This window comes from Schistocerca serialis, chromosome 1 (genome assembly GCF_023864345.2).
Source record: "Schistocerca serialis cubense isolate TAMUIC-IGC-003099 chromosome 1, iqSchSeri2.2, whole genome shotgun sequence".
NCBI classification, from domain to species: domain Eukaryota; kingdom Metazoa; phylum Arthropoda; class Insecta; order Orthoptera; family Acrididae; genus Schistocerca; species Schistocerca serialis.
Window position 1 is genome coordinate 292,092,201 of NC_064638.1, and position 13,797 is coordinate 292,105,997.

General features: G+C 37.8%; 1 protein-coding gene across 3 annotated transcripts in view; it reads left to right on the forward strand.

Annotated features, from left to right (window-relative positions):
- Nucleotides 1–13,797, forward strand: part of LOC126468751 (uncharacterized) — a 79,165-nt gene that overhangs the window by 57,891 nt on the left and 7,477 nt on the right. For all 3 annotated transcript variants that reach the window (XM_050096576.1, XM_050096577.1, XM_050096575.1), the window contains 2 exons: nt 5,455–5,659; nt 12,522–12,699. In XM_050096576.1, coding sequence (XP_049952533.1) covers nt 5,455–5,659; nt 12,522–12,699 — 383 coding nt within the window. The remainder of the gene's footprint in view (nt 1–5,454; nt 5,660–12,521; nt 12,700–13,797) is intronic.

Here is a 13,797-nt window from a genome sequence, read left to right on the forward strand (position 1 = left end):
CATAAATTCTACAAGCAATACTCCTTTTCTGTCCCAAAAAACTGTGCACATGATTTTCCGTGCAGAAATTGTTTGCTTAAACTTCACTTTTCTGGGTGAATCTGAAAGCCACCATTCCATGGACTGTTGCTTTGATTCTGGTGTTATGTAGGTCACCCATGTTTCATCTTGAAGAAACACCTGGGCGGTCAGCATCTTCAAGACGATCACGAAGTCAAAACAGTAGTGATGCAGTGGTTAACAAGTCAGGCAGCAGACTTCTATGAGGAGGGTATTCAAAAACTGGTACAATGTTATGACAAGGGCCTCAATATTGATGGAAATTATGTAGAAAAGTAGATTAAGGTACAGGCTTTCATGTAAAAATAATATTATTGAGATATCTTAGCACACCTTTTTTTAATTTCAAAATGGTACTTACTTGAAAAACATGCCTCGTAGTACTCACACTATTTCAAAATTGAAGACCATTTTCACAAAACTTGCTGTATGCGGTTCTTTTAAATTGCTTTGTTTTCTTAACACATGCTGTTCAGCTTCCTCTACAAACCTATCCAGCCGGATTTAGCAAAACTTGCTTTATTCCACCTTATAGAACAGAGAATACAGCCTGTTTTTGGAAAATTTTCTTCATGTTTATCTAGGGGTAATTTCAAAGCTTGCTTTATGCTACTTAGTTTAATAAAGACATTAGAGGTATTGCTGGGTTTCCTCATAATTTGTTTAATGTGTGATAGGTGTCACAGCATGTAGTTATATGACTGTGTTATGGCCCTCCTGGAATAACTATTTCACTTGGCAGTAGATGGCAGTGTGTATTACTGTACATGCCAACTAAACTGAGAGTCAGCACAGTGGCTGATGGGAGCTCACATTAGCCACAATGGAAGTTCCCATTGACTACCGCACTGGTTTCTATTTAGTTCGTGCGAGCAGTATCAAGTTAAGTTTGTTGATGATAGCTGTTATATGATTTGAGTGCCAGTTTCCACCATTTTGTGTAAGTTGAATGTAGAAGACTACACTTGTGTTAAATAGTGAATATGGAAGCTGGTGGTGAATATAATATTCCTGTGGTTGAAACACATGGTGGGCATAAAAGAAGAGAAACAGAGCAGTCAAACACCTCCAAACCAAAATCATCTTGATATTCAAAGCAAAATGCCGCACCTGACATTGTCTGTTGGCATTGTGAAAGGAGTGAGGCAAGCATCCGTGGAGAGAAAGACTGTCTTGCAGGCAAATTATCTTAAGCTGACTTATCATATTTCAATATTATATATTCTTCAATATTATATATTCTTCGGGAGACAAGAGCAAGTAAGATGCATTCCTTTTGTCAAACATTTTACATGGGCAGCTCAGCACCAGCTAGATATGTGTAGATCCCACTGAAGCTAAGGCTTCTAACTCAGTGTCAACAAGCATATAACAATACTTCAAAATGGATCCAAAGTAGCAGTTTGTGCTGCTACATTTCAAAAAATAACATGTGTATTGTGGGATCGCTTAGCTCGGATTGCTCAGCACCATCAAGAACTGCACAACAGGAATGAAAAGGTGGCTCAAGAACAACACAGTCCAACATAGTTATGATGCAAGAAGTGAAAGAGCACATTTTGACATGTAAGTGTAGAGAGTGTCATTAGAGCAGAGGGAAAATGAGTAGGTCATATTTGCCCCAACATTAAATGTAAATATGATATGGGAAAATTTTTATGAAGAACAAAGACAAGTGGGCAAAAAAGGCTGTTGTGTGTCAAAATTTAAGACACTGTCTTTTATGAATTTTAATCTTCGCTTCAGTAACCCTCACAGTGACACCTGCTCAACATGCAAGGAGCTCCAACTGAAAATAAAGAACGCAAAAACTGAAGAATTCCAGGAAATGTGTAAAACTAACCTGGACGTGTGTAATGCTCATGCAAAGTAGTTCCACACATCATGAACAAATACTCTGAAGATGCTGTAAAAACTGTCTTTGACATGCAATGGAATGAACCTCTGCCAAACCTTTCTATTGGAGAAGTCTTTTCTACATGACATGTATGATTCTATAACCTGACTGTGGTGATACATGAACCAAAATGAGGTACTGAAGACGTTTTTCAGTACACATGAGGTGAAGTAGAAACTGGAAGTGGTGCAAATGAAGTCACATCTGCACTACAGCATTTTCTGCTATATTTTTTGGAAGAGAGGACTAGAGATATTGGTAAGAGAGGATTGAAACTTGAACTTCTTTCAGACTCAAGCAACAGCCAGAACAAGAATTCTGTATGCTGGCTCATTTTATGGAATGTACTACAGTGTTCTCTGAACTTACCCTCTAGTTTTCTATTCATGGACACAGTTTTATGCCATGGGATCATGTATTCAGTAGAATTGAGAAGGAATATCAGAAGGAAGAAGAGATCATATCATCTTGTGAATACAGGAATATTCTAGTGAGGTTTGGAAAGGTGCTGGTGTGGAGAAGACTGGTTTTCCTATGACTTCAAATGGATTTCTAAATAAATATTGGAATCCACCTTGCCTTTCTAAATGATGGATGTACGAGCAAAAACTAACAGATGAATCCCTGGTAAGATTCAATGTGCTGTTAAAACAAAGTATTTCTCTGGATCAGAAGTATGTTGTTATGTTTTGAAGAAGGATGTTCTTTCATTGAAAGCCATGAAATGTGCTGCTATTATTCCCAATATTAATCATATGGGTGTTTGCAAGTGGTGAGGAATATGAAGATTATGACAGCTCACATAGAATTCATGAGGATGAAGAGTCCCCTAAAGTTGTATAGAAGAGAAAGAAGAAATATTATTTTAAAAATTTAATGTAAAAAGCAGGCATTTAAAATTCTGGTGCTATAAATGCCTACAGATGTCCAGTATGCAGTTGCCCATAACACAGAATAAAATTACTAATACTTTGCCAAAAGAAAGCAGCACAAGATTCACTAATATCTCTCAATTTGGGCCCAGTTTATTTCGTTTTAAATTTATGTAAATTGCAATGTGCTATAGATCTTGATGGTGTTAGCAACATAATATGTAATTTTAACTTAAAAAAGTCTGTACCATTTGACAAAGAACAATGTTTCTTGAATACGTCCAATTGAACAGTAGTAGTAAAGTAAAACTTCAAAAAGCATTATCTTAAAACACCCTCCCACCTCACATTTACTTCCATATCTTGGGAATTTGTGGTCATTAGAGGTTAACAGAAGCATAAGTGGCAAAAAGCAATCAACATGATGGCCAATAATACCACTCTTGTTGCACACTTGTGGCCACCATTAGAAGTCTCGTAGATTTTGGGTTTTGAGGCAGTCATTGCAAGATGGTAATGCACATTGCTCACCAGAGTGGGGAAAGTGGAAGTCTCTCTTGAACTGATGGAATCCTGTGAATTGAAACTTCCTGGCAGATTAAAACTGTGTGCCGGACCGAGACTCGAACTCGGGACCTTTGCCTTTCGCGGGCAAGTGCTCTACCAACTGAGCTACCCAAGCATGACTCGCGCCCCATCCTCACACCTTTACTTCTGCCAATACCTCGTATCCTACCTTCCAAACTTTACAGAAGCTCTCCTCCTCATTCTGGAAACATCCCCCAGGCTGTGGCTGAGCCATGTCTCTGCAATATCCTTTCTTTCGGGAGTGCTAGTTCTGCAAGGTTCACAGAAGAGCTTCTGTAACGTTTGGAAGGTAGGATACGAGGTAGCGGCAGTAGTAAAGCTGTGAGGATGGGGCATGAGTCATGCTTGGGTAGCTCAGTTGGTAGAGCACTTGCCCATAAAAGGCAAAGGTCCCGAGTTCGAGTCTCTGTCCGGCACACAGTTTTAATCTGCCAGGAAGTTTCATATCAGCACACACTCCGCTGCAGAGTGAAAATCTCATTCTGGATCCTGTGAATTGATTGAAAGGTCATAATTTAAGCTATGTCTGTAGGGTGGTGTAGTGAGCTGGAAGTTTGACTTGATATTGCAAAAGCTTGAGTAACTGGCTGCACTTGGCCAAATGACTGATCAGTTAGTATTAATGCTTCATGCTGTACATGTTCACTGGTAATGTGACAAATTATTATGTCCTTAATAAGGGAAATGGCACTGGACATTACTACACATTAAGTTGTACATATTACTTAAACCATGTGAGTCGCCAATCCAAACACCAAGTAATGTGACACAGTGGTAAGACACTGGACTGTCATTCAAGAGGTCAGCAGTTCAAATTTCCATTAGCCATCCATGGTTTTTCCTAAATCAGTTTAGGTCATGTTCAGTGGTGGTTCCTTTGAAAAGGACATGGCTGATGCCCTTCACCATCTTTCCTCAATCTGAATTTGTGATACATCACTAATAAACTCGGCATTGACGGGATGTTACATACTAATCTTCCTTCCTTCCTTTCTACCTTATTACGCAAGCAGCATATGTTTGAAATTGCTTCTTCTGACATCAGTGAAACTTAAACTAATGACTGTAATAGCCTTCTAGTATTTTACACAAGTGATCAAATGGTGTATGACAACAGCTGCACTTCCAGCAGCGAAAAATTATAGAGCAATTGAACCAGTTCTACCTATGCAAGAAAAAATGTGCACTGTTACTCCAGATCAAGTAATCTGAAAGCAGAGAAGTGCTACTAGAGCTACTGGCAAACAAGCTGTACTAGCTGTTGTGCTTGTTCTCTGATAGTCTGCACTGATTTGAGCTTGCATTGTTGGAAGTCTGTTGTTTGCCATGGCACTCAATTATAGTCCAAATGTGAAGTCTGAGTAAGACCAAAATGAAAAGCCAGTATTGTGCACAGTATGATGGGCATACAGAGAGCAGCCTAATCATGAAGGCAAGAGTAATTTTAGTTGCCTGTGGCGACTACTTTTATTATGTCCAGAGCCAGCTATTTGTCACTTTGTCACAAAATGGGGTTGATGATACAAATTTGCATAGTCTCACTTGTGGCACTAAACAGTAAGGTAAGCTCTGGATGTGCTGCAGCATCCGCTCTATTGTTTAAGCAAGAAACTAAAATTTCTGCTTCTACAGAAGGTGATATTATGTTTGCTTCTAAAGTGTCATTCATTCAACTCTGTGAGTTTTCTTGCTGTGTCATTCATAGAATCTTTTACCTTGATTCACATGTATGTAATATTATGCTGCAATTAAAAGTATGGATGAGTGGACACATATTTTTATTTCTGTCTTAGTGATGTCTTATTTAATGTTGTGTAATCTTATATTGAGATAGATTTTTCCATTAGATGTGTTTAAGATTTTCTACCAATATGCTGATTCAAAATGCTATTTGAAATCTCAAGCACAGTAAAAGATAGTTGCTTATTCTTTTCAGTAAAAAATGACTAGATCCAATGCCTGTTATTATTTTTATAACTGCTTGTTGTTAAAAAGGGATAGGCTGATTCTTTTAAACATGTGTGTCTGTCGAAACAGGCACGGCACTGGGTGCAGCTCTCAAGTGATACAACTACAGCTGACTTGTTGCGACTTACAACAGCTTTCATTATGGCACGGCTTGCCAAAGGAGTTGCTTTGTCATTGGTGCTTGTGACATTTACAATGCATGTTGGTGACTTAGAGCCAAGCTTCAGTTTTGTTCTTGTGACAGCCATGTACTTCTTGTTGACAGAATTCCCAGGTACAGTTCTCAGGCTGAAATGTATATATCATTTAAATTTAAGGCATAAGAATGAGACAATAATGTATTGTTAATTTCATATAAGGATTTTTAATTGGTTGTACTTGGTGGCACATTTAGAGCTCATTGTATAATAACCTAATTCCATCAAAAAATTACAATGAATAGTAGAATGTTTACAATTTGTGTTATTTTAAATTGTGTTCTATTTCATTTTCTATTCATGATAATGTATCTAACGTATTTCCTGAAGAAATGAACTTATCAGAACATTGTTTTGACTAATATGTAATGCCTCTTTACCTCCAGAAGAAGGAACATACAGTCCCGAAAGTTAGGATTACTATTTTATATTTTGAAATGTTTCTGTCGGTAGTACTAGGAATTGTACCTATGTCTTATTGTAATTTTAATAAATTTCTTGACTGAATTTTCTTTTTTGATATAAATATACTAATATTTTCAGTAGTAAAATAAAAATTAAATGTATGCTCTCACACTCAGTGCAAGTAAGCTGTACTGCATGCTTTCAGCACTTCTCAGCAGGACACAGGAACACAGTTGTTAAATGTTAAATTCGTGGGAAATATTATGAGATTTTAAGACAGGCTCATATCCTTCCATCAGAGACGAAAGTTTCATCCATTGTGACATAGAAGTTTTTTGCTGATTCCTTTAATCGCTTTAGCTTAATTTTCAACTTGCTTTCCATTCAACTAACATGCCAACACCAAATCAGCATATTTCTTTCTGCCCTGACTGAGAGAAGTAATTTATTTTACTTGTTTCCAACTACATAATTTTTGTTTTATAAGATTCAGTATTAAACTACATCCTATCCGTGGATCAGTTACAAACATGTTCAACTATTATCTTACACATATCTATATGCTGTTGTTTAAGTCAGAGGTGACTATGTCTCTGTTGGCAGTGAACATTATAATTCTCAAATGTTACATAAAAAAATGGCAGTCAGATAAGATAATTTTATTTAAGGACAAGAAAGGTAAAACAGATATATGATTTTGGGACCAGATGTTTCTCGTCCTGGCGAAAGAAGGGAAAGTATTGAAAACTACGGAGTTATTTAGAAATTAGACTGGAAAGTTATATAAAATCCCAGTCCAGGAACAAAACACAGGACTTCATTCCTGAACAGCTGTTTCCTCAACCTCTTTGATTTCTTTTGACAAATGAACAAGCAATTAAAATCATACATAGTACAATAATGTAAGTATAGGTCAGTGGGAACCAAAACACCAGACTCAAAAAAATACTACATTTCTTCAAACTCATGAACGATTCTGATTGTGAGTAAGACTGTGATATAAATCCCGACCCTTAACTTTTAGAGGCCGTGTTCTACACAGCTGCCCCATCCAAATATGTCCCATAGCTCTTATTGAATCTTCAGTCTCAGATAGTGTCAGCTTTCCGCTGAACAATGAGGGCCATCTCTCTATATCACTTGACAAGAATATTCCCTACCAGAAGAAAAGGTCCAGATCTGAAACATTCACGAGTATTATAACAGTGTGCACTCTACTACATTCTGCTACAGAGTTAAAGATGCTTCCTCCATTCCAATTACAGTTTATTTCTGCCAGAGGTATGCTCTCCCCATGAAAAAGAGGCAACAAGGCACCATACAGCAGGAAACAATATGTTGAAGCATACATTATTACCAATTGTTTCCATTAATTTTCTGTGTCATGGGACCATAAATCATTGTTACCATAGTAAAGAGTAAATAGTAAAATAAGTCTTCATTCAAGCAGTACACAGATAATTTCTTATTCAACTTCCCTGAAATTTCCACTTCATAATGAGATCTTTAGAACTTATTACCTGAGTGACTGATTGAATTTTTCGAAGCTCCAATTTTGTGCTCATCTTTGTTTGAGACTGCAGTATCATATACACTCTAAGACACAGAAAAAAAAACACTGCACCACAAAATAATTATCCAAATGGGATGGAAATTGGTAGGTATGATGTACATGTACAGAGAAAAACAGCTGACTACAATTTCAGAAAAACTGAATGATTTGTTCAATAGAAAGCGCTTCACAAACAGAGCAAGTCAGTAATGCATTCGTCCACCTCTGGCCCTCTTGCAAGCAGTTATTCAGCCTGATATTGATTGACAGAGTTGTTGGATCTCCTCCTGAGGGATATTGTGCCAAACTTTTGTCCATTTGGCACAATAGATCATCAAAATCCTGAACTGGTTGGAGGGTCCTGACCATAATGCCACAAATGTTCTCAATTGGGGAGAGATCCAGTGACCTTGCTAGTCAAGTTAGGGCTTGGCAAGTATGAAGACAAGCAGTAGAAACTCTTGCCATGTATGGGCAGGTATTGTCTTGCTGAAATATAAGCACAGGATGGTTTGTCATGAAGGGCAACAAAACGGGGCATAGAATATCAATGACATATCACTGTGCTAAAAGGGTGCTGCGGATGACAACCAAAGGGGTCCTGTTATGAAGAGAAATGGCACCCCAAGACCACCACACCTCGTGAGGCTGTATGGTGGGTGACAGTCAGGTTGGCATCCCACTGTTATCAAGGGCATCTCCAGACACATCTTATGCTTAGCATCATGGCTCAGTTTGAAGCAGGGCTCATCACTGAAGACAATTCTACTCCAGTCCATGAGATTCCTGGCTGAAGACATGTTTCGAGACACCCTGGACTGTAATAGGATACTATCCTGAGTGCTGCGCACCATACAACTAACAACCGGGACCGATGCTCTGGGATGCCATTTCTCTTCATAGCAGGATCACTTTGGTTGTCACCTGCAGCATCCTTACAGCACAGCAGTACGTCAACAATATTCCATGCTCCATTTTGTTGTCCTTCATGCCAAACCATCCTGGGTTTACTTTCCAGAAAGATAATGCCCACCTGCACATGGTGAGAGTTTCTACTGCTTGTCTTCATGCTTACCAAACACTACCTTTGCCAGCAAGGTCGCCAGATCCCTCCCCAATTGAGAATGTTTGGAGCATTATGGGCAGAGAGCTCCAACCAGCTTGGGATTTTGACAGTCTAAATGTGCCAATTGGATAGAATTTGACGCGGTTTTCCTCAGGAGATATCCAACAACTCTATCTGTCAATGCCAAGCAGTGTAACTGCTTGTGTAAGAGCCAGAAGTGGACCAGTTTGTTATTGACTTGCTCAGTTTGTGAAGATTTTGCTCTTTAATAAATCATTCAATTTTTCTGAAACTATAATAATTTGTATGCCTGTACATGTACGTCACATGTACCAATTTTTGTCCTGTTTAGATAATTTCTTCAAGGTGCACCAGGCTTCTCCCATCCCCCCTCCTTGGAGTGTATATTTCCAAAGTACCCAGATCTAACTACTATGAATAATAATACCAATAACTATCACATTTGAATGTGAATGTTGATTTGGACAATTACACAAAATCATAATAGAGGTGCTGCAGTAGTTCCTTTATCCCATGTAAATTTTGTTATAAAGTTATGTTCATGATAATAAATGTTCCATGATATGTATAAGAGAAAGGTTTCTGTACATTAAATTTAAAGCCTGCTGAAACACATTGTCCACAATGTTTAGTACCTTTATCTTTTTTAGCCATATTTGATATGTAACTTGTTTAGGGTCTGTCCTTTTTCTGTCCTAATTTATTAAATATCAGCATGAAAAGTTCATAAAACATTTTGTTTTTACAATATAGATTTTTGTGACAACATTCTTGAATAAATGCATCACGGTGTTCTTGCCATATCAGACTTCTATTGAGTCTCAAACTTTCGACGACTTCCTCTATCATCCTCGTCAGGAGATTTCAGTAAGCTGTTAGGTACTTTATTTAGATGGCTGAGTTAGGTTATGAAGAGATCAGAAAACCTCAAACTTCCATGTGCTATCAGGGATTATGTCTGTGTCTGAAAAACATTGTTAGGGATGCTGTGTGGTGTAACCGACTTGCAGGGGATAAATGTTGTCAAAAGAAAATCATTCAGAGTAAACATCTGTACAAAATGTAATTTTTTTAACAGTATCCAAACTAAATGTTCTTAAAATTGGGTGGGTGCAACTCAGTGTGTTCAAAATAATAAGCATTGACCAGAACTTACCTTCATTTCATTGCTTTGCTGCAGATGATTCATCCTGTAATTTTCTTAAATGAGGACATACCAGAGAATGCTGCAGTTCCCAAAAGACATGTCAAGTCAGTTAATGTTTAAAGTGTACAATTTATTACAGCACAGAGTGCTCCTCAAAATCTTGCATTGTACTGGACTCCCCATGCGATTTCTTGTAGGTCTTATATACTCATCCAAACAGATGATGATGTGTACAGCAAATTTGCTAATTACTATTACAGAAGTTGTTGATAATTTCAAAAAATATTATCACCTAATGGCTACAATTGATTTCATTAAAAAAGTGAAATTATACTAATAAACAAGAATGATTACATGAAACTTCCTGGCAGATTAAAACTGTGTGCCCGACCAAGACTCGAACTCGGGACCTTTGCCTTTCGCGGGCAAGTGCTCTACCAACTGAGCTACCGAAGCACGACTCATGCCTGGTACTCACAGCTTTACTTCTGCCAGTGGTTCGCAGGAGAGCTTCTGCAAAGTTTGAAAGGTAGGAGACGAGGTACTGGCAGAAGTAAAGCTGTGAGTACCGCGCCTGAGTCGTGCTTCGGTAGCTCAGTTGGTAGAGCACTTGCCCGCGAAAGGCAAAGGCCCCGAGTTCGAGTCTCGGTCGGGCACACAGTTTTAATCTGCCAGGAAGTTTCATATCAGCGCACACTCCGCTGCAGAGTGAAAATCTCATTCTGGAAACATCCCCCAGGCTGTGGCTAAGCCATGTCTCCACAATATCCTTTCTTTCAGGAGTGCTAGTTCTGCAAGGTTTGCAGGAGAGCTTCTGCAAAGTTTGGAAGGTAGGAGACGAGGTACTGGCAGAAGTAAAGCTGTGAGTACCAGGCGTGAGTCGTGCTTTGGTAGCGCAGTTGATAGAGCACTTGCCCGCGAAAGGCAAAGGTCCCGAGTTCGAGTCTCGGTCGGGCACACAGTTTTAATCTGCCAGGAAGTTTCATATAAGCACACACTCCGCTGCAGAGTGAAAATCTCATTCAAGAATGATTACATGTTTGTTAATTTCTCTGAATTTACTTTAAACCAAATATTCCTACCATATTTCGTATTTCAAATATGAGTACATTATTTTTTTAGTGTGCACAGAATTTCAATATATATACAACAACCCAAATAAACACTTTGCTTACATTGTTAATCTGTTTTTGTTTTATTAATTACAATAACAATGAGGTAATTAGATGCTGTTGTGTTAGCCAATAACATAGTAAGCAGACAGTATGACAAACATAGTTGTTACTGGTTTCAAACATTATAATTACAGTGTATTTGTTATCTCTTTTGTTACTATATTGTTCATAAATGAAAAGCTCTAATTGCAGTTAAACAAATTGCAATTATGTTCCTACCAATCAGTGGAAGTAATATTAGTGAGTTCTTTGACATGAAGTTTGAGAATTATGTTACAGAGCTCAAAAGATGAAATTAATTACATAGATCCTACCTAATGACATATAAATTGATCAAGCAATCCAAATTAGCTTTGAAATAGTAAGAAGTATGAACTGTTAAATTTCACCTGATTTCATTAGAAGGTGGTGACTCGACTGATTTCTCTGTTGCTTTTCACCATCAAGTCCATTTCAGCATACCACTAAGGGTATAGCTGCTGTCCCAGGTGAAGTTGTTGTTACTCATTCTGAGCCCAACAACTTCTTTGATGACAGAATCTCAGTAAGTAGCTGCATGGTATAATATTTGCATTTCGTCAAAAATAATGTACCTGCTGGGATTCTGTCATCAAAGAAGTCATCGAGATACGGATCTGTAACAACTACTTCAACAAGGACAATGCCTACACCCAAAGTGGTACATGGAAATTGGGCACTAGATGCTGAAACACAACAGAGAAGTAAGTTGACTCATCTGTGATCTAACAGAATTGGCATTACTACTAATATTCTACAGTCATAGACAGTGACACAACCTCTGGTAGTGTACAGAATTTCGATGACTTCATGAAGTCTTCATGATTTAATTTGGCCAACTGAAGAAAGTACCTAACAGCTTGCTTAATTCTCCTGATGATGACAGTGGGTGGAAGTTATTGAAAACTTGAGACTGAATACAAATCTGACCCTGCAGGAACTCTGTGAAGCATTTATTCAACTTTTTTTCTGGGTTGACCAAAGATGGTCACATTCCAAATTCAGACCATTTCCTTTCATTGTTATTTCCTGTCCTTCCATCATTATTTCATCTCTTCTTTTGCCATCAAAGGTGCTCTTATTTTCTTGGTTTCCCCACCTTGGAACTCTTCTAAGTTTAACACATTTTTTCTAAAGAAACTTCTTTCAGTCATTTTTGATTCTTGAAAAATTATTTCTATTCAGGCATTTCTTAGCCTCTTTGATCTAAGATGTTGATGATTTATTTTTGTAGACATATTAGAATTGGTAATCTTTCCCATTCATTTTCTCAGAATGTAAAAAGAAGATCAACCTACATTCCATTATTACTTCTAGTATTTTCTGGATATTCTGATAATTTCTTCAGTACTCTATTTTTCAAACAATCCTTTGTTTGCATTACTGCCATTATTTTTCTTACAAGTCTTCTTTCTGATCTGTCCATTAATCTAGCTTGTAATCAGTTGGTAGGCTTTCATGACAATAATTTTATTTAACCACTGTGCTGTAGTGAAACTTTGAACAAATAACGTAATTTTAATCTCATTTTATAATTTTGTCATTTTCTACACAGCAAGGCCTGCCGTGAACCACTGGCTGATAGAAGCTATGGTTAGTTTAGATTTGACAGTTTTGGAAGGCTTAGAAGAATACTGGCTCCCTGTACTGTTCAGCGGAGGTGCTGTGATTCTTTCAGCTCTGGCTTCCATTCTAGCTGGGCCAAAATACCGGTTATTGCGTATTATACTTGTGTAAGTAATATACAAACTGTATTTCTAAACAACTTTTCTTTTATTTACACCATTTAGTTATGGTGACATAACTTCACAGACATGGATGCTACTAACCTGCACCTTGCCTTTTGACATGTTACACATCATAACGGTTTTTCTGTACAATTGATCAATGGAACAAGTAACTAACTAAAAACCTCATAATGAAAATGTGAGGGGATTGTTTATTATGTATTCACTGTAGCTTTATTAAAAGTTACTTGATGTACACATTTTCTTGTTTTCTTAATAGAAACTTAAGTAGTTTATTTGCAAATGTAATTTAATGGAAACAAAATTATGAAAACTGTATCTGGAATTTATACGAGCCCACCATAGCTTTACTGACATCTCATATGAAGTTTCATGCCCAAAGGCAACATAAAATTAATGAGAGGCTAAATCCAAATGATGGAAGGAAAGATTATATACTGTTACTCTGCATGTTGTCTTTTGGACATACTCATATCCAGTGAGTCCACAGCTCGTGGTCTCATGGTAGCATTCTCACTTCCCGAGCACAGGGTCCCAGGTTTGATTGTGCCACACTGCTGATACACTGCCTGATCAGCATTACAGAGAAGAACCCAAACAGCCTCACAGCTGCCCTGATAAATAGGTATCAACCAGCCTCAGAATAAGCACCAGTAAACGTACCAGCTGTACCCTACAAATTAAAATACCTTGGAGAATACTTCATGCAAAAAGGTTACATACTAGGCACAGCAGGAGACACAAGAATGAGGATGACCAAAAAGCTCTATGTGGAACTAAGAGGAGAAACGAAATGGAACAAGATTGTATCCAAGAAACCCACGCACAATTGGAGAGAAGTGTGGCTTAACCTGCAGGAAAGCACACTTAATACTAACGTCAAAGCAACATGGTACAAAGCAATAAACAACACTGTACCCACAAATGAAAGGTTAGTGGCAATTCACCTCAGATCATCAGGAAAATGTCAGACCTGTAATGAAAATGATACTTTGGAACATCACTTCCAATGCGGAGAAAGGAAACAAATATGGGAGACATGCGAAACGATGATGCCACTGATAAACAGAAGTACACCTGAAA